Below are 18,768 nucleotides of genomic sequence, written 5' to 3'. Positions count from 1 at the left end.
AGCTGCCGCCGGCTTCGGACCAGGGCTGGGCTGGGCCCAGCGAGCCGAGGGCGCCCTCTGGCGGCATCGCGGGGGGCGCCGCCGGGGGCGCCGCCGGGGCAGGGTGGGATGGGGGAGAGGCCGTCCCGCGGCGCGGTGGGGCGGGGCCGGGGCGGGGCCGGGGAGGGGCCTGCGGAGCGCGCCGCGGGTGACGCGTGGCGGCGGCGGCTCTTAAGGCGGCGCCAGGGGGCAGCGGGAGCTTGGCGGAGGATGGCGCGCGGCGGCAGGAGCGTGTCGCGGCCCGCGGCGGCACCGGCCCCCGCCAGGTACCGGGGCGGCGGGGCACGGCTCGGCACGCAGGGGCTGTGTCCGGCCCCCCCTGCCCCTCTCTGACTCGCCTCTCCCCGCAGCCCGGCCCCAGCGGCCCCGATGCCGGCGGCGCAGCCAGCCCAGCCCGGGCTGATGGCGCAGATGGCGAGCACGGCGGCCGGCGTGGCCGTGGGCTCCGCCGTGGGACACGTCGTGGGCAGCGCCCTCACCGGCGCCTTCAGCGGCGGCTCCTCCGAACCGGCCAAGCCGGCGGCTCCAGCCCAGGTACGAGCGGAACCAGGCTGGGCTCGGCCGTCCTTGACTTGCCCTTGCGCGGCGAGCCCGGCACCGGCGTGGGCCGTGGCTTGCGGGTCCTGGACGGGGAGGAGCGGTGGGAGCTGGGCGGGCAGAGCCGGTCCTGGGAAGCGGGGACCGCCGGCGGTTCCTAGGCCGCCTGAGCCGTGTGCTGAAGGACAGGGAGAGCCCAAGGTGACAGGGAGAGCCCAAGGTGGCGGGGCTGCGCTGCCGAGAGGGGACAGGGAGCCGCTGCGCCTCTGCCCCAGGTCTCCTTCCCTAACCCGCACCTTGCCCGCAGCAGCCTGCGTACCAGCAGTCGCCCTATGGACCCTGCCACTACGAGATCAAGCAGTTCCTGGAGTGTGCTACCAACCAGAAGGACCTGACCTTGTGCGAGGGCTTCAACGAGGCTCTGAAGCAGTGCAAGTATAGCAGCGGTGAGTCTGTGCCCTGGCCCCACAGGGTACCCTGCTGCCAGGAGGGTACCCCCCGCAGGGGCACAGGTTGCAGAAGCAGCCTGTTGAGGTCCTAGGGCTCTTCAGGGCTTTCAACAGGAAACAGTTCTGCTCTTCCTGTGCTCTGGAACACAGAACAGAACTGGAAAGGGCAGGAGGAACCATCCTGACCGTGTTTCTGGAGGTGAGGAGGCTCTAGATACAGAACCATGGAATTAACCAGGTTGGAAAAGACCTCAGAGATGACATCAAGTCCAACCTGTTACCTAACGCCTCCTGACAGCTAAAGCATGGCTCCATGCCACATCCAACCTTTTTTGGAGCACCTCCAGGGGTGGTGACTCCACCACCTCCCTGGGCAGCACATCCCAGTGGCCAATTACTCTTTCTGGGAAGAACTTTCTCCTCACCTCCAGCCTAAACTTCCCCTGGTGCAGCTTGAGACTCTGTTCCTTTCTTGCTGCCATGGGAAGCCTCCTGCTTTTCCTCCTTGATTCCCTAGTTCCTGCTGCACCTGGCAAAAGCAGATGTCAGTAGTTATGTCTTAATTTAGCTGCCTTAGGTAAGAGCTTTTATTAAGCCCAGCTGCTGGAGCTTCCACCTCCTGCTCACTTTGTGTTTTCTCCTCTGTAGGTGTTTCTTCTCTCCTGTGAAGAATCTGCCCCCTGGTAGGGAAGAGGAGTCTGGTGTCGAGTCCTGCTGCCTGCAGGGAGCGAAGGACAGGCATTCAGGGAATGAGGTGGAGGCAACAGATTGACCAGGCAGGAGGCTTCTAGTGGTAATTCACTTCTAGACTAGTAGGGAAGGAGAGGAATGGTTGGATCTGTGGATGTCAGAACTCAGGTAGTGCTGTATTCACTACAGAGAAATAAAGGAGCTGATTTGGACCTACCCCTGGTGCATGTTCTTGGTTTAAAGTCTCAAGGTGCAGTTCAGCTCTCCAGATGCTGGCAGCATCAGCCACTCCCAGGACAAGGCACAGCTGTGTATTTCCTGTCATCAGGCTAGCAAGGACTGTGCCTGCATGACTGTGCAAAAGCAGATCTGCAGCTGAGCTGGGGCTGGCTTGGCTGCCCTCCAGGCAGGGGAGAGGCTGGAGAGAGGTAACCTGAGATGTGTCCTGCAGTATTTTCAGTAACACTTTTTGTTCTGCCTATATCCCCTTCCTGAAGAGCTCTTCTGACCCTGCAGCTGAGAGGGGTGACCTGTCTGGCTGTGCCCCTGGGATACAGCTGGCTGATCTGACTTAAAAGCCTTAGCAGGTTATGCAATGTTCTCGAGGTCACCAGGCCCAGGTGAAGCTTGGAGCTGCTTTCCTTTGACCGTGGCAGAGCAGTCTCAGTACTGTCTGCAGACTGGCCTCCAGTAGGGGACCCTGCTGCTCCTGTTGGTGTGAAGGTTGTGGCCAGCAAAGGTAGGACCCCTCTGTGGCAGCCAGCAGGCTGCTGAGCTGCTGTATTGGAGCCACATCCCCTGGGGGGTGGTGCTGGGAATGCTCCAGGCTAGGAGTGGGGACAAACACTTTTGATTTGGGGTAAATGATTCCAGTTTGTGACATTTCAGTCCTTCAACTTTGCCTCATGAAACATGAGGAGGGAAAAGCAAGGAGCCCTGACCTTTCCCAGTCCCTTTCCCTTGTCCCAGTCACAAGGGGAAGGAGCTGGGGAATGTGGCTGAGGCAGGGGGGGATGATTTGGCTGTGAACTCTGACCGAGTTTGTGAGTGAGGCATCCCTGAGGCTGACACACGTCAGCAGTCAGAGCTGGGGATCCAACTCAGATAACACAGGGGGCAAAGGCTTAGGACCATGTGTGTCTGGCAGCTTCAGCTGCAAGTGTCTGGAGCCAGGCAAAGGCTCTTGGCCAACTGGGCAAGGCCAGGACAAGGTCTGCTTGTTCCCTCCCACGGGCTGCACATAGCTGCTCTCTCAAGCCCATGACCAGGATCTGGGCCAGGGAGCTCTGTGCACACAGCCTGGAGCAGGTCACTGCTGCCCTGTGGTTCTTCTGAGTGTGTCTAGATAAGCAGAGCCCTTTCCAGTGATTCCCCAGAGCTGCCAGGCTGGGAGCTCACCCTTGCTTCTGGCCTCCCTGCTATTAACTCACCTCTGCTGGGGTGGTTTTCTTCCATGATTTGTTGTGGAGGGGTTAGAGATTTCTCCTTTTTGAACACAAGCACAAGGCAGAGGATGCTGATGGTCTCTGGCAGAGCTCTCCTGCCTGTTCCCTAGCCACTGGGCATCCAAGTGCCAATGTTAGAGGAGTTTCCTCACCCCAGGTGCCCAGTAGCAGAAGCTCAGGGAACAGAAATCATTGGTTCAGATGGCACAGTGGGAACCAGCTTGAGCTGAGTGCCCCTAGAGGGGAACCTGAACAAAGATCTCTGGGTAGTGTAACCCTAACTACTGAAGTTTTCCCTCCCCTCATGATGGTTCAGTCCAACAGTGATAGCCTGGGTCTGGGACTGTCTTGTTCCTCATTGTATGGTTTCTCTTTCCAGGTGGGCTGCTGGCTTTGTTGCCTTGAGCACGCAGCTCCTGCTGAAGGTGGCTACCTTCTGTTCACTCAGCACCTCTCCTACCCTCTGCAGGAGGCTATAAAGCTGGCAGAACAGACTAAGCTGATACCTGCTCTTGAGCTTTGCACAGCTAGCTGCTTTCCTGCCCCCCTGGGCTGTCAGGGTGATGTGCAGGGCTTGTAGCTCAGCTGGACCTTCCATTTGGTGCCCAAATGTTGCTGTGCAAGTGATCCTGCAAGCAGGGCTTGGGAGCCCTGTGGCATCATCCACTTTTCCTGCTGAGATGTATGGATGAAGTGGTGTGCCCAAGCTCACCAGCAGAGGTGGAGGACCTGGGTGGTGGGAACCTGTAAGAGTGCTGCTGTACTGCATGTCCAGAGCTCACTGCTCTCTGGACAGATTCCCTTTCTCCAAATTGCCCTTCCTTGCACAAGGAGGTGACTGCCTTCTGCCTCGGTGGCTCTTTGTTCCACAGCCTGTCTGATCCATGGACTTGATCTGCCTGGAGCTTGGTGAAAGGGTCAGTGTGTGACACCAGACAAGGAGAGGCTAAGGGACCTGGGGGTGGTTTGTCTGCAGAGGAGAAGCCTGAGAGGGAATCTGAGGAATGCTTCTGAATCTCTGAGGGCTGGGGGGCAGGAGGGAGGGGACAGGCTCTGCTCAGCTGCACCCTGCCATAGGCCAAGGGGCAAGGGATGGAGACTGCAGCCCAGGAGGTTGCAGCTCAGCAGGAGGAGGAACTTCTGCCCTGGGAGGCTGCCAGAGCCCTGCAGCAGGCTGCCCAGAGAGGTTGTGGAGTCTCCTGCTCTGGAGCCTCTCCAGCCCCATCTGGATGTGTTCTGTGTGCCCTGTGCTGGAGTCTTTGCTCCTGCTCTGCCAGGGGGGGTTGGACTCAGTGATCTTCAGAGGTCTCTTCCAACTCCTGACATCCTGTGAGCTTCTGACACTGTGCAGTGCCTGCTGACCACCTTGCTGTGAGGCAGTGCCATGGGCTGGTGGTGGGAGGGGGCAGTGATGTGGCTGTGGCTGGCTGTGGACTGTGGTGTGTCTGTGATAGGTGGCAGAGGCAGGAGGGGCTTTGTGCCCAGTGAGCCTGGCAGCCTCTTGCTGTCACAGTCTGCTGCCCTTCTGCACAAGGCACCAGCTGAGCTGCAGCTGTGTCTTGCTGCAGTGCCTCCCTTCTGGCAGGTGACTTCAGCAGCCACCCCTGCATGCTCACCCATGGCTGCTCCTCCTGAGGCTGCCCTGGCAAAGGGGCAGAGCTCTCAGCACTGTCAGCAGCTCCCAGCCTGTGCTGTGGGGCTGTTGTCACAGCAGTGGGGCTGCATGGAGAATGGAGCAGCAGCTCTCCTTGTATTGCTTCTGCAGTGAAACAGCTGCTGGAGGGGCTCTGCCTTGCCCTGCCCTTCGTTCTCTCTGTTGGCAGCAGAGCCAGATGGCCCCCAGCCTGCTGCTGCCACAGGACAGCCTTGGCATGGTGCAGCTGAGGCTCCTGCCATCCTGCACACTTGGTGGATGAGGGCCTGAGGCAAAAGATGTGAGTGTAAGAGCTCCCTCCATCAGAGAGGAGAGAGAGTCATCGATGTCCCCCCACCATACCCTGATGCCCAGGCTGGTGGGGTGGGCTGGGTCTGCATCAGGACACCGGGAGGAGATGGCCTAGCCTGGGGGTGAAGGTGGGTGGTGGGTCACAATGCTCAGCTCTTGCCCCACTGCTTCGAGCCCCTTCCCTGAAGCCCAGCTGCAGCAAAGTGAGCAAGCTGGGAGCTGGGTCCCTGAGCCCCCTGAGTCATTTACATAACGCCCCAGGGGCAGCAGCAGCTCACAAGCCAGGCTTGTGCAGCACCACACACCCGCTCTGAAGCATGGCCCTGGGCCTCATGGTGCTGCTCCTGGTGGGGATGGTGAGGACAGGTAAGGGTGGTGGGTGGCTGAGCAGGCTGCTGTCTGTGAGGGCACGGGGGAGGGCAGGACTGGGCTCTTCCAAGGGAGGTGGCAATCTGAGGAGAGCGTTTTGCCCCGGGGCTGTGTGCTGTGACAGCAGGATGGAGGTTGGGTAATGAGGCTGCCTGAAGGGAGGGGGTGGCACGTTGTGGGGCTGGGGGGACGTGGCTCGGCCCCTCAGTAACTGCCTCCTTGGTGCACACAGCTGCCCGGGCTCAGCCCGTGCTGCTCCAGCCGCCTGCCGTGGTGGTGCTGCCCGGGCAGACGGCTCGGCTGTCCTGCACCCTGAGCCCCCCCTACAACATCAGCGGCTTTGGCATCGCCTGGTTCCAGCGCCGCCCGGGGCAGGTGGCCCTGAGGTATTTGCTCTACTACAACTCTGAGCGAGACAAGCACAAGCCCAGCAGGGTTCCCGACCGCTTCTCTGCTACCAAGGACCTCGCCAGCAACGCCTGCATCCTCCTCATCGCCTCTGCCCGCCAGGAGGACAGCGGCAGCTACTACTGCTCCCTGTCCCTTGCCTTCCAATGGGCCTAGAAACGGCGACAAAAGCTTGCTGCCTCTTCCCTGGCAACGCTGAAGCAAAGCCCTCAACAGGGCCGCCAGCAGCCCCAGGAGGGATGGGACAATGATGTCTGCGTGCTTGAGCGAGCCCAGCAGCCCTGTGTTGCACTGTTGAGGTGCAGCAGCCTTCTCTCCAACCCCATGGAGCACTAGGCAGCCTGGACACAGTGTGAGACCTGCCCAGGAACACCCAGGAGCTGGGGTCTCCTGCTGCAGTGGGCTCTGCCATGACCTGGCTCTCCTGGACTCTTCCAGCTCTTGGCACAAGGTGGGCTTGATCCTGGTTTGGGTTTCTATGCAGTTTGGCTCACCTGGTAATAAATAAAGTCTAATTCTTAGATATGTGGCTTCTGTCCTGGCTTCACTGTGGGATTTCGGGGTGTAAAGGTCTTTTCCAAGCCCAGTAGGTCTACGGTTGATTCTAGGTAGGTGGAGCCCTGAGGAGCCCCTCGGGCGTCTCTCTGCATGGGTGCCGATGCGCCCTGGGGTACCTGAGTTCGGGTACCGAGTTTGGTCGGGCCTGGGTGGAGCTGTATCACCCCCATGGACCCCACACGGGGTGGTGGGTGGCGACGTCCATGGTCTGTGCAGGAGGAGGCCACGAGAGGGCGCTGCTGCCGCGGGGCTCTAAAGCAGCCAAAGCTTCGCTGCCCTGAGCTTGGGAGCAGCGCCCGTGTGGGTGCCCAGCCCGCGCCCGAAGGACAAGAGAGGAGCGATGCAGAGAAAGCCGCCGGTGGAAGACATCCTGTGTGGCAGGAGCTGCTGTGTTCCTGGCCTAAGGCAGTCGCAGAGGCTGCTGGCAGCTTGGCATTGAGCCTCTGGTGCAGGCAAACACGGCCTGAGCAATCCCTGCCTCCCTGTGTCTGGATGCAGTTCCTTCTGCTTCTAACGGCTGAGGTGGGGCTGGAATTAGGTGTGAGCAGGCTCCAAGGGCTGAGAGAACCTGCTGAGTCTGGGATTAGCAGCAGCAATCCTGTTGGATGGTACCAGAAGGTCCCTGGCAGTGCCCCTGTTGCTGTGGTTACTGAAGTGACCAGAGACCCTCAGGCATCCCTTCACGATTCCCTGGATCCCAGTCTGGCACCACAGGCACCTTAACCATCACTGGGGTGCAGGCTGAGGACGAGGCTGTCTGTTGCTGTGGTGCCTGGGATGGCAGTGGCTATGGTGCCTGGTGCCAATGAGCACTGGGAGGGAAGACACAGAGTCCAAAATGAGAGGAAGGTTTTCAGTCCTTCTGCCTCCTGGACAGAGTCATGGCCCTGGAGCTGAGGTAGGAGCTTCAAACCTCCAGCAGTGACCCTCCCTGTCCCTCTGCTGAGGCAGGGCTGTGCTACTGGGGCTCTGACCCCCATCTTCTCCCCTCTCTCCTCTCCCTCTCCAGGTTCCCTGGTCCAGGCAGCTCTGACTCAGCCACCCTCGGTGTCAGCGAAGCCAGGAGAATCCGTCCAGATCTCCTGCTCAGGGAGCAGCTATAATGTTGGCTGGTTCCAGCAGAAGGTGCCTGGCACTGCCCCTCTCACTGTGATCTACTGGAATGACCAGAGACCCTCAGGCATCCCTTCACGATTCTCTGGATCCACATCTGGCTCCACAGCCACCTTAACCATCACTGGGGTGCAGGCTGAGGACGAGGCTGTCTATTACTGTGGCAGCTATGACAGCAGCAGTGGTAGCTATGGTGTCTGCAGGCACTGAGGAGGAGGAAGTGTGACACTGACTGCAACATCAGAGGAGGAATTCCACCCATACTCTTTTCTGGCCAGGCAGAGTCATGGCCATGGAGCTGAGGCAGGTTTGTGTCCCTCTGCACAACCATGCCTGTGAAGATGTCTTTCATGCCCCAGAGACCTGGAGGTGGCCTTGAGGCACAGAGCCATTGTTGCTGTCCCTACAAAGTTCAGGCTGTGCCCTTCTCTGCCAGAGCTGCTCCAGAGCTGCCTCTCTGCTGCAATGTGCTGCTGGGGCTCTGGCTGACCCCCATCTTCTCCCCTCTCTCCTCTCCCTCTCCAGGTTCCCTGGTCCAGGCAGCTCTGACTCAGCCACCCTCGGTGTCAGCGAAGCCAGGAGAAACCGTCCAGATCTCCTGCTCAGGGCTTGACAGCAGCTATGGCTGGTACCAGCAGAAGGTGCCTGGCACTGCCCCTCTCACTGTCATCTACAACAATGCCCAGAGACCCTCAGGCATCCCTTCACGATTCTCTGGCTCCACATCTGGCTCCACAGGCACCTTAACCATCACTGGGGTGCAGGCTGAGGACGAGGCTGTCTATCACTGTGGCAGCTGGGATGGCAGTGGCTATGGTGCCTGCTGACAAGGAGTGTTAGGAAGCGAGAGACAGAGTGGAAAAAGAGAGGAAGTTTTTCAGTCCTTCTCCCTCCTGGCTGAACAGAGTCCTGGCTGGGGAGCTGTGGCAGCTTCCACTTTCCTCTGCTCTGCCACACCTGCCTGTGGCACACTGGTGTGGAGGTGACTTTGAAGGGAGAAATGTTGTTCTTGTCCCTACAAAGTCCAAACTGTGTCCTCCTCTGTCACACTGATGCCTCTTGCTGGCAGTGACTACGTCCTGCTGCTGCTGCCAGAGCTGTGCCTGTGCTGGGAAGAGCTGTGTTGAGCTTTGCCACTGAAATTTCCCTGTGAGCACAGCCGTGTCTGTTCTGCAGCAGCAGTGGAACTCCCTGTCCCTCTGCCGACGCAGGGCTGTGCTGCTGGGGCTCTGGCCCCCATCTTCTCTCGTCTCCCTCTCCCTCTCCAGGTTCCCTGGTCCAGGCAGCTCTGACTCAGCCACCCTCGGTGTCAGCGAAGCCAGGAGAAACCGTCCAGATCTCCTGCTCGGGGAGCAGTGGCAGCTGGCATGGCTGGTACCAGCAGAAGGTGCCTGGCACTGCCCCTCTCACTGTGATCTATACCAATACCAACAGACCCTCAGGCATCCCTTCACGATTCTCTGGCTCCACATCTGGCACCACAGGCACCTTAACCATCACTGGGGTGCAGGCTGAGGACGAGGCTGTCTATTACTGTGGTGGCTACGACAGCAGCAGTGGTGGCTATGGTGTCTGCAGGCACTGAGGAGGAGGAAGTGTGACACTGACTGCAACATCAGAGGAGGAATTCCACCCATACTCTTTCCTGGCCAGGCAGAGTCATGGCCATGGAGCTGAGGCAGGTTTGTGTCCCTCTGCACAACCATGCCTGTGAAGATGTCTTTCATGCCCCAGAGCCCTGGAGGTGGCCTTGAGGCACGGAGCCATTGTTGCTGTCCCTACAAAGTTCAGGCTGTGCCCTTCTCTGCCAGAGCTGCTCCAGAGCTGCCTCTCTGTTGCAATGTGCTGCTGGGGTTCTGGCTGACCCCCATCATCTCCCCTCTCTCCTCTCCCTCTCCAGGTTCCCTGGTCCAGGCAGCTCTGACTCAGCCACCCTCGGTGTCAGTGAAGCCAGGAGAAACCGTCCAGATCTCCTGCTCAGGGCTTGACAGCAGCTATGGCTGGTTCCAGCAGAGGGTGCCTGGCACTGCCCCTCTCACTGTGATCTACAACAATGACCAGAGACCCTCAGGCATCCCTTCACGATTCTCTGGATCCATGTCTGGCACCACAGGCACCTTAACCATCACTGGGGTGCAGGCTGAGGACGAGGCTGTCTATCACTGTGGCAGCTGGGATGGCAGTGGCTATGGTGCCTGCTGACAAGGAGTGTTAGGAAGCGAGAGACAGAGTGGAAAAAGAGAGGAAGTTTTTCAGTCCTTCTCCCTCCTGGCTGAACAGAGTCCTGGCTGGAGAGCTGTGGAAGCTTCCACTTTCCTCTGCTCTGCCACACCTGCCTGTGGCACACTGGTGTGGAGGTGACTTTGAAGGGAGAAATGTTGTTCTTGTCCCTACAAAGTCCAAACTGTGTCCTCCTCTGTCACACTGATGCCTCTTGCTGGCAGTGACTACGTCCTGCTGCTGCTGCCAGAGCTGTGCCTGTGCTGGGAAGAGCTGTGTTGAGCTTTGCCACTGAAATTTCCCTGTGAGCACAGCCGTGTCTGTTCTGCAGCAGCAGTGGCACTCCCTGTCCCTCTGCCGACGCAGGGCTGTGCTGCTGGGGCTCTGGCTGACCCCCATCTTCTCCCCTCTCTCCTCTCCCTCTCCAGGTTCCCTGGTCCAGGCAGCAGTGACTCAGCCACCCTCGGTGTCAGCGAAGCCAGGAGAAACCGTCCAGATCTCCTGCTCGGGGAGCAGTGGCTGGTATGGCTGGTACCAGCAGAAGGTGCCTGGCACTGCCCCTCTCACTGTGATCTATACCAATACCAACAGACCCTCAGACATCCCTTCACGATTCTCTGGCTCCACATCTGGCTCCACAGCCACCTTAACCATCACTGGGGTGCAGGCTGAGGACGAGGCTGTCTATCACTGTGGTGGCTACGACAGCAGCAGTGGTGGCTATGGTGTCTGCAGGCACTGAGGAGGAGGAAGTGTGACACTGACTGCAACATCAGAGGCAGACTTCCAGACATTCTCTCTCCTGGACAGAGTCATGGCCATGGAGCTGAGGCAGGTTTGTGTCCCTCTGCACAACCATGCCTGTGAAGATGTCTTTCATGCCCCAGAGACCTGGAGGTGGCCTTGAGGCACGGAGCCATTGTTGCTGTCCCTACAAAGTTCAGGCTGTGCCCTTCTCTGCCAGAGCTGCTCCAGAGCTGCCTCTCTGCTGCAACGTGCTCCCGGGGCTCTGACCCCCATCATCTCCCCTCTCTCCTCTCCCTCTCCAGGTTCCCTGGTCCAGGCAGCTCTGACTCAGCCACCCTCGGTGTCAGCGAAGCCAGGAGAAACCGTCCAGATCTCCTGCTCGGGGCTTAGCAGCAGCAATGCTGTTGGCTGGTACCAGCAGAAGGTGCCTGGCACTGCCCCTCTCACTGTGATCTACTACAATGACCAGAGACCCTCAGACATCCCTTCACGATTCTCTGGCTCCAAGTCTGGCACCACAGGCACCTTAACCATCACTGGGGTGCAGGCTGAGGACGAGGCTGTCTATTACTGTGGCAGCTGGGACAGCAGCAGTGATGCTGTTGTAGTGACACAGAGAGGGGGAAGTGAGCTACAGGAGAGGTTGAGATGGGCATTTTCTGCCCCTCTCCTTCATGGCTGAGCAGGGCTGTGGAGCTGGGGCAGAAGGGCAGCCTTGTGTCCCCCTTGTGCCTCATGGGGCAGGAGGTGATTCTGCAGCTGTGTGCAGCTGCTGCCCATCCATACAGAAGTGATGGCATCCCCTTGTCACCAGCCCCACTGCCTCTAGATGCTGGCCCCTCTGTCCTGCTGCTGCCTGCTCTCCTTGCAGGGTCCCAGAGCTCTCTCCTCAGACCCTGAGCCTGTGTCTCTGCTTGCCCTGGTGTCACCTGGGGTACCAAGGGCAGTGGGCACAAAAGCTCTGTATTGCTATCCAGGGTAGCTGTGCCCATGAGGCACTACCTGAGCTCTGCCTTCTCCCCTCTCCCTCTCCAGGTTCCCTGGTCCAGGCAGCTCTGACTCAGCCACCCTCGGTGTCAGCGAAGCCAGGAGAAACCGTCCAGATCTCCTGCTCAGGGAGCAGCAGCAACTATGGCTGGTTCCAGCAGAAGGTGCCTGGCACTGCCCCTCTCACTGTGATCTACTACAATGACCAGAGACCCTCAGACATCCCTTCACGATTCTCTGGCTCCACGTCTGGCTCCACAGGCACCTTAACCATCACTGGGGTGCAGGCTGAGGACGAGGCTGTCTATTACTGAGGCAGCTGGGACTGGAGCACTGGTGGCTATGGTGTGTGGTGATCCCCTGCTCTGGGGATGACAGCAGCTGCTCTGGCTGGTACCAGCAGAAGGTCCCTGGCAGTGCTCCTGTCATTATTAGCTGTGCTTGGGCATTCCTTTGCATGTCTCCAGGCCCACATCTGGCTCCCTGCCCACCTGAAGCATGCCTGTGCTCTGTTACTGTGGTGGCCAGGACAGCAGCACTGCTGTGGTTGTGGTGCCCTTGGTGGGCTGGGGAGCACTGGCACAGGAGCTACCAGGGGACATGAGGGTGCCCATTTGCACTGAGGAGCTGTGCCCTGGACAATTGGGGGTTTAAAAGATGGGTACCCAGCACAGTCCCATTGTCATGGAGGCTTGGAGCTGGTGGAGTGCACCATGGCCTGGGCCCCTCACCTCCTTGCAGCACTCACCCATGGATCAGGTACCGTGGCCAGACCGACTGCACCTAGTCAGGCTCTCTGTGCAAAAGAACCCAGGGCCTCTGCCGAGGCAGGGCTGTGCTGCTGGGGCTCTGGCTGACCCCCATCTTCTCCCCTCTCTCCTCTCCCTCTCCAGGTTCCCTGGTCCAGGCAGCTCTGACTCAGCCACCCTCGGTGTCAGCGAAGCCAGGAGAAACCGTCCAGATCTCCTGCTCGGGGAGCAGTGGCAACTACTATGGCTGGTACCAGCAGAAGGTGCCTGGCACTGCCCCTCTCACTGTGATCTATACCAATACCAACAGACCCTCAGACATCCCTTCACGATTCTCTGGCTCCAAGTCTGGCTCCACAGGCACCTTAACCATCACTGGGGTGCAGGCTGAGGACGAGGCTGTCTATTACTGTGGTGGCTACGACAGCAGCAGTGGTGCCTATGGTGTCTGCAGGCACTGAGGAGGAGGAAGTGTGACACTGACTGCAACATCAGAGGCAGACTTCCAGCCATGCTCTGTCACTGTGAGCTATGGTAACACCAAGAGACCCTCAGGCATCCCTTGACAATTCTCTGGATCCATGTCTGGCTCCACAGCCTTCCCTGGGCTCCCAGCTGAGCTCACTGCTCTCTATTCCAGTGGTGGCCAGGAGAGCAGCACTGCTTGGCATCCAGGTGCTGTGCATGGTGCTGTGCTCTGGCCTGACCACTGCTGTCTGCTGTGTGTGAGTGACAGAGGCCCTGATGGTGCTGCAGAAGGATGTGGAATGCAGAGCTGTGCTGTGGCTGGCCCCTTCTTCCCACGGAGTGGCATCTGGGCACTGCTGTGGTGTCATTATGTGCCCTTGGGCAGTCCTTGTGCCTGGAGGCCAACCTCTGAGCCTGACCTGGCCTGGGCTGTGCTGTTCCCTGGAGGGCTGCTCTAGGCTAAGTGCAGCTCTGCCTGAGACGCTTCTATCTGTGCCTGCAAGCTGCAGTGTTTCCCAGAGCCCTGCAGCACTTGGCAACCCGGAGGATGAGCCTACAGAAGGGATGGCCACAGTGAGAAGTGGGAGCTGGTGGGGATGCTCAGCAGGCTGAGCTTTCTTGACAGGAACATCCTCCTTTCCTTTGTCCTGATGGACCTCCAGGCTTCCACACTTGTGGCTTGGTTGAGGATGCTGTGAAAGCAGAGAGAACTGAGTTCAAGGAGCGGTGACTCGTGGTCAAACCTTCCTGGTGACTTCTCGCTGCCTTCCCTCCCTCCCCTGACGTCTTTGCGGGGGCGGCCACGAGAGGGCGCTGCTGCCGCGGGGCTCTAAAGCAGCCAAAGCTTCGCTGCCCTGAGCTTGGGAGCAGCGCCCGTGTGGGTGCCCAGCCCGCGCCCGAAGGACAAGAGAGGAGCGATGGAGAGAAAGCCGCCGGTGGAAGACATCCTGTGTGGCAGGAGCTGCTGTGTTCCTGGCCTAAGGCAGTCGCAGAGGCTGCTGGCAGCTTGGCATTGAGCCTCTGGTGCAGGCAAACACGGCCTGAGCAATCCCTGCCTCCCTGTGTCTGGATGCAGTTCCTTCTGCTTCTAACGGCTGAGGTGGGGCTGGAATTAGGTGTGAGCAGGCTCCAAGGGCTGAGGGAACCTGCTCTGCTTCCGAGAGGCAGCCCCAAAGCAGTTGAGGCTCTGTGGGAGATGCCCAAGGGCTGCAAGCTCTGTGGCAGACCCCTCCAGCCACCTGCTTAGGAGCAGCACAGAAAGGCAGACAGGCCTGGGAAGGGAGGTGTGAGGCTGGACAGGTTGGGCTTTCTCCTTGGTCCTGTGGTCTCCCTTTGCACTGGGTGGCTGTGCTTGCATGGCTGGGGGCCATGGCACACTGCCATTGTTGGTGGGGTGAGACCATGGCCTGTGTCCCCCTGCTCCTCCTCTTGCTCTCCAACAGCTCAGGTGCCCTGTCCACAATCACTCCACCCAGTCTGTGAACTCTGGACAGAGGAATCCTGCCCCACTCCCAAGGGAAGGCTGTGCTGCTGGGGCTCTGGCTGACCCCCATCTTCTCCCCTCTCTCCTCTCCCTCTCCAGGTTCCCTGGTCCAGGCAGCTCTGACTCAGCCACCCTCGGTGTCAGCGAAGCCAGGAGAAACCGTCCAGATCTCCTGCTCAGGGAGCAGCAACTACTATGGCTGGTACCAGCAGAAGGTGCCTGGCACTGCCCCTCTCACTGTGATCTATGATAACACCAACAGACCCTCAGACATCCCTTCACGATTCTCTGGCTCCAAGTCTGGCTCCACAGGCACCTTAACCATCACTGGGGTGCAGGCTGAGGACGAGGCTGTCTATTACTGTGGCAGCTGGGACAGCAGCAGTGGTAGCTATGGTGTCTGCAGGCACTGAGGAGGAGGAAGTGTGACACTGACTGCAACATCAGAGGCAGACTTCCAGACATTCTCCCTCCTGGACAGAGTCATGGCCATGGAGCTGAGGCAGGTTTGTGTCCCTCTGCACAACCATGCCTGTGAAGATGTCTTTCATGCCCCAGAGACCTGGAGGTGGCCTTGAGGCACGGAGGCATTGTTGCTGTCCCTACAAAGTTCAGGCTGTGCCCTTCTCTGCCAGAGCTGCTCCAGAGCTGCCTCTCTGCTGCAATGTGCTGCTGGGGCTCTGGCTGACCCACATCTTCTCCCCTCTCTCCTCTCCCTCTCCAGGTTCCCTGGTCCAGGCAGCAGTGACTCAGCCACCCTCGGTGTCAGCAAAGCCAGGAGAAACCGTCCAGATCTCCTGCTCGGGGCTTAGCAGCAGCTATGATGTTGGCTGGTTCCAGCAGAGGGTGCCTGGCACTGCCCCTCTCACTCTGATCTGCAACAATGACCAGAGACCCTCAGACATCCCTTCACGATTCTCTGGCTCCAAGTCTGGCACCACAGGCACCTTAACCATCACTGGGGTGCAGGCTGAGGACGAGGCTGTCTATTACTGTGGCAGCTATGACAGCAGCAGTGATGCTGCCCATCTGCCCAGCCTGTCCAGGTCCCTCTGCAGAGCCTCTCTACCCTCCAGCAGATCAACTCCTGCCCCCAGCTTGGTGTCGTCAGCAAATTTACTGATGATGGACTCAATGCCTTCATCCAGATCATCAATAAAGATGTTAAAGAGCACAGGGCCCAGCACTGCTCCCTGGGGCACACCACTAGTGCCTGGCTGCCAGCTGGCTGTGGCACCATTCACCACCACTCTCTGGGCTCAGCCTCCTGCCAGTTCCTAACCCATCGCAGTGTGCTCCCGTCCAAGCCATGGGCTGACAGCTTGGCCAGCAGCTTGCTATGGGGGACGGTGTCAAAGGCCTTGCTGAGGTCCAGGTAGACTACATCCACAGGCCTCCCCACATCCACCAGGCAGTCACCTGATCATAGAAGGAGATCAGGTTGGTCAGGCAGGACCTGCCCTTCCTAAATCCATGCTGGCTAGGCCTGATCCCTTGGCCATCCTCTAAGTGCTGTGTTATTGCACTCAGGATGACCTGTTCCATGATCTTGCCTGGCACTGAGGTCAGGCTGACAGGCCTGTAATTCCCTGGCTCATCCAACCGGCCCTGCTTATGGATGGGCACCACGTTGGCCAGCTTCCAGTCCTCTGGGACCTCACCAGTGAGGCAGGACTGCTGGAAAATGATGGAGAGCGGCTTGGCCAGCTCATCTGCCAGCTCTCTCAGCACCCTAGGATGAATCCCATCTGGTCCCATGGACTTGTGGGGATCCAAGCTGCTAAGGAGAGTTCCAACCACCGCCTCATGGAACATAGGGAAACTGTGCAGCTCCCTGGCTCCTTCTGCCAGCTCTGCAGGCCAGCTGTCTGGAAGACGTTCTGCCCTTCTAGTAAAAATTGAGGCAAAGAAGGTGTTAAGTATCTCTGCCTTTTCCTCATCCTTGGTTACAATGTTCCCCTCCGTGTCCACCAAGGAGTGGAGGTTGTCCTTCCCCTTCCTCTTACTATTAATGTATTTATAGAAGGACTTTTTGTTGTCCTTCACAGTAGAGGCCAGTTTAAGCTCCAAGTGTGCTTTTGCCTCCCTAATTCTCTTCCTACAACATCTAGCAACATCCTTAAACATTCTGTGGGTTGCCTCCCCTCTCTTCCAAAGGTGATACACCCTCTTTTTTTCCCTCAGTTCCATTAAAAGTTCATTGCCCATCCAGGCTGGCCGTCTGCCCCGGCGGCTCATCTTCTGGCACATTGGCACAGCCTGTCCCTGAGCCTTCAACAATTCTTCATTGAAGTAGGTCCAGCTCTCCTGGACCCCTTTGTTTTTAAGGACTCTATCCCAAGGAACCCTCTGAATTAGTTCCTTGAGTAACCCAAAGTCTGCCCTCTGGAAGTCCAGAGTGGAGGTCTTCTTGCCGCCCCTCTTGGCTTGACCAAAAACCGAGAATTCAATTATCTCGTGGTCACTGGACCCCAAACACCCTCCAACCACCACATCACCCACCAGTCCTTCCCTGTTGGTGAAGAGGAGGTCAAGCATAGCCTTGCCCCTGGTAGGCTCTCGCAGCACCTGGGATAAGAAGCTGTCCTCCATGCATTCTAAAAACCTTCTAGACTGTCTCCTCTCTGCCGTGTTGAGTTCCCAGCAGATGTCAGGCAGGTTGAAGTCACCCATGAGAACAAGGTCCGGAGATCTTGAGACAGCCCTAAGCTGCCTATAGAATGCTTCGTCAACATCTTCCTCCTGGTTGGGTGTTCTATAACAGACTCCAACCAGGGTGTCTGCCCTGCTGCTCTTCCCTCTAATTCTTATCCACAAGCATTCAACCCGATCGTTCCTAGTCTCCATCTCAATGGCATCTAGTGCCTTCCTGATGTAAAGGGCCACCCCTCCACCCCTTCTTCCTCGCCTGTCTCTCCTGAAGAGCTTGTAACCGTCAATTGCAGCGCTCCAGTCGTGTGAGTCGTCCCACCACGTCTCTGTGATGGCAACTACATCATAACTTTCCTGCTGCATCAAGGCTTCCAGCTCCTCCTGTTTGTTACCCATGCTTCGTGCATTAGTGTACATGCACTTCAGCTGGGCTGCTGGTTTCACCTCCGACTCGAGCTTGTCGCCCCCAGACTCTTGTCTGAGAGGACTCTTTTCAGCCCCTTCCCCCTTCAAAACTAGTTTAAAGCCCTGTCGATGAGACCTGCCAATTCCCTACCCAGGATCTTTTTACCTTTGGGGGACAGTCCGTTCTCATATACAGTGATCTTTCCCCTTCTCTGGGACAGATGTACTCTATCTGTTGCCAGCTGGCCTGGTGCAGTGGAAAGTTTCCCAATATCAAAAAACCCAAAATTCTTTTGACTGCCCCAGCCTCGAAGCCACTTGTTAACTCTAGCTGCTGACCTGTTCCTTACTGTATTCCCTCCTGCAGTTAAGGGTATTGATGAAAACATTATTTGTGCCCCTGACCCCTCAACCAGGTCTCCCAGGGCCCTGAAGTCATCTTTGATAGCCCTGGGAGTTCTGGTTGCAACATCATCATTCCCTAACTGCATTACTAGTAAGGGGTAGTAGTCAGAGGGCTGTACCAGTTTAGGCAGCCTACTGGTAACATCATTAACTTGGGCTCCTGGCAGACAACAGAGTTCCCTGTGAGATGGGTCAGGCCAACATATAGGGCCCTCCATTCCCCTCAGAAGGGAATCACCAATAACAATTACCCTCCTCTTTTTATTGAGGGAACAGGTCCTGATGCCAGGGGAAGGCTGTTTGACCTTAGGCTGCTTAGCCTTAGGGAGAACCCCAGATGGTGTGTCCTCCGGCATCAGGACCACCTCACCCTCCATCTCCAGTGCTCCATATCTGCTTTCCAAGAGCAGCGGGGAAGGTGAGGGGAGGCAAGGAGGTTTAACTTTGCGTCTTTTGAGAGTAACCTGCGTCCATTCCCCTCTGCTTTTTGAATAACCAGCCTCTGCTGGGGGAGCCTGCAGAGCCTGCTTACTCCCATTCAACTCTTTCCTCTTCTGATTCACCTCTTTGGCCCATCTCCTTCCTCCTCTGGTTCATCCCTTTCCTACATTTCCTTACATTTCTAAGGCTAGCAAACTTATCCCTCAGTCTGGCCACCATATTAAGCAGATAGTCAACCTGCTCACACCTTATGCAAGAGTTGCCCCCACTACCCTGTGTCTCACGTGCCAGGCTCCAGCATTCTCTACAGCCAGATACCTGGAGAGCTACCTGCTTCTGTTCTTCCTCGCTCTGGGTCGACACTGATTTCTTTAGGGAGATTTTGCTGTGAGTCACAACCATGGCTGCCCCTGGCCACTGCACCCACTGCCAATTTACACAAAAAAAAAGGAGGAGCCGTGCCCTGGACAAGTGGGGGTTTAAAAGATGGGAACACAGCACAGTCCCATTGTCATGGAGGCTTGGAGCTGGTGGAGTGCACCATGGCCTGGGCCCCTCACCTCCTTGCAGCGCTCACCCATGGATCAGGTACCGTGGCCAGACCGACTGCACCTAGTCAGGCTCTTTGTGCAAAAGAACCCAGGCCCTCTGCCGAGGC

The 18,768-nt window shown here is 58.1% G+C and overlaps 2 protein-coding genes and 1 gene segment (V, D, J or C); all 3 read left to right on the top strand.

The window, feature by feature from the left end:
• Positions 1-202: 202 nt before the first annotated feature.
• On the top strand, positions 203-1,932 carry CHCHD10 (coiled-coil-helix-coiled-coil-helix domain containing 10). 2 transcript variants are annotated; one of them, XM_068161881.1, is made up of 4 exons: positions 203-305; positions 390-573; positions 884-1,022; positions 1,674-1,932. In XM_068161881.1, the coding sequence occupies exons 1-4, from the start codon at positions 250-252 to the stop codon at positions 1,691-1,693; spliced, it is 399 nt and encodes a 132-aa protein (XP_068017982.1). In that variant the 5' UTR covers positions 203-249; the 3' UTR covers positions 1,694-1,932. The 2 variants fall into 2 exon arrangements, with proteins under 2 accessions (XP_068017982.1, XP_068017983.1); XM_068161882.1 differs by having other exon boundaries at positions 204-305; positions 887-1,022.
• Positions 1,933-4,336: 2,404 nt separating this feature from the next.
• Positions 4,337-6,385, top strand: LOC137452903 (pre-B lymphocyte protein 3-like). Its single transcript, XM_068161721.1, has 2 exons — positions 4,337-5,471; positions 5,707-6,385. Exons 1-2 carry the CDS (start codon positions 5,423-5,425, stop codon positions 6,036-6,038), a joined length of 381 nt encoding a protein of 126 aa, XP_068017822.1. The 5' UTR covers positions 4,337-5,422; the 3' UTR covers positions 6,039-6,385.
• A 4,870-nt stretch (positions 6,386-11,255) lies between these two features.
• On the top strand, positions 11,256-11,821 carry LOC137452912 (Ig lambda chain V-1 region-like). The segment is given in 2 exon segments: positions 11,256-11,310; positions 11,556-11,821. Coding segments are annotated over 2 exon segments (321 nt in total).
• The last annotated feature ends 6,947 nt before the right edge of the window (positions 11,822-18,768 follow it).

The sequence above is a fragment of the Melanerpes formicivorus genome, unplaced genomic scaffold (genome assembly GCF_026170545.1).
Source record: "Melanerpes formicivorus ecotype bairdi unplaced genomic scaffold, bMelFor1.0.p_v2 SCAF_60, whole genome shotgun sequence".
Lineage (NCBI taxonomy): Eukaryota > Metazoa > Chordata > Aves > Piciformes > Picidae > Melanerpes > Melanerpes formicivorus.
The sequence above is the reverse complement of the archived record's forward strand: the minus strand, read 5'-3'. Positions and strand labels throughout refer to the sequence as shown.

Excerpts from the sequence above, each read along its gene's own strand:
- LOC137452903 (XM_068161721.1), top strand. The coding sequence starts at position 5,423 with ATGGCCCTGGGCCTCATGGTGCTGCTCCTGGTGGGGATGGTGAGGACA. Across the intron at positions 5,472-5,706 it reads GGTGGGGATGGTGAGGACAG|CTGCCCGGGCTCAGCCCGTG; the intron begins GTAAGGGTGGTG and ends TGGTGCACACAG.
- CHCHD10 (XM_068161881.1), top strand. The coding sequence starts at position 250 with ATGGCGCGCGGCGGCAGGAGCGTGTCGCGGCCCGCGGCGGCACCGGCC. Across the intron at positions 306-389 it reads GCGGCACCGGCCCCCGCCAG|CCCGGCCCCAGCGGCCCCGA; the intron begins GTACCGGGGCGG and ends CTCTCCCCGCAG. Across the intron at positions 1,023-1,673 it reads GCAGTGCAAGTATAGCAGCG|GTGTTTCTTCTCTCCTGTGA; the intron begins GTGAGTCTGTGC and ends TCTCCTCTGTAG.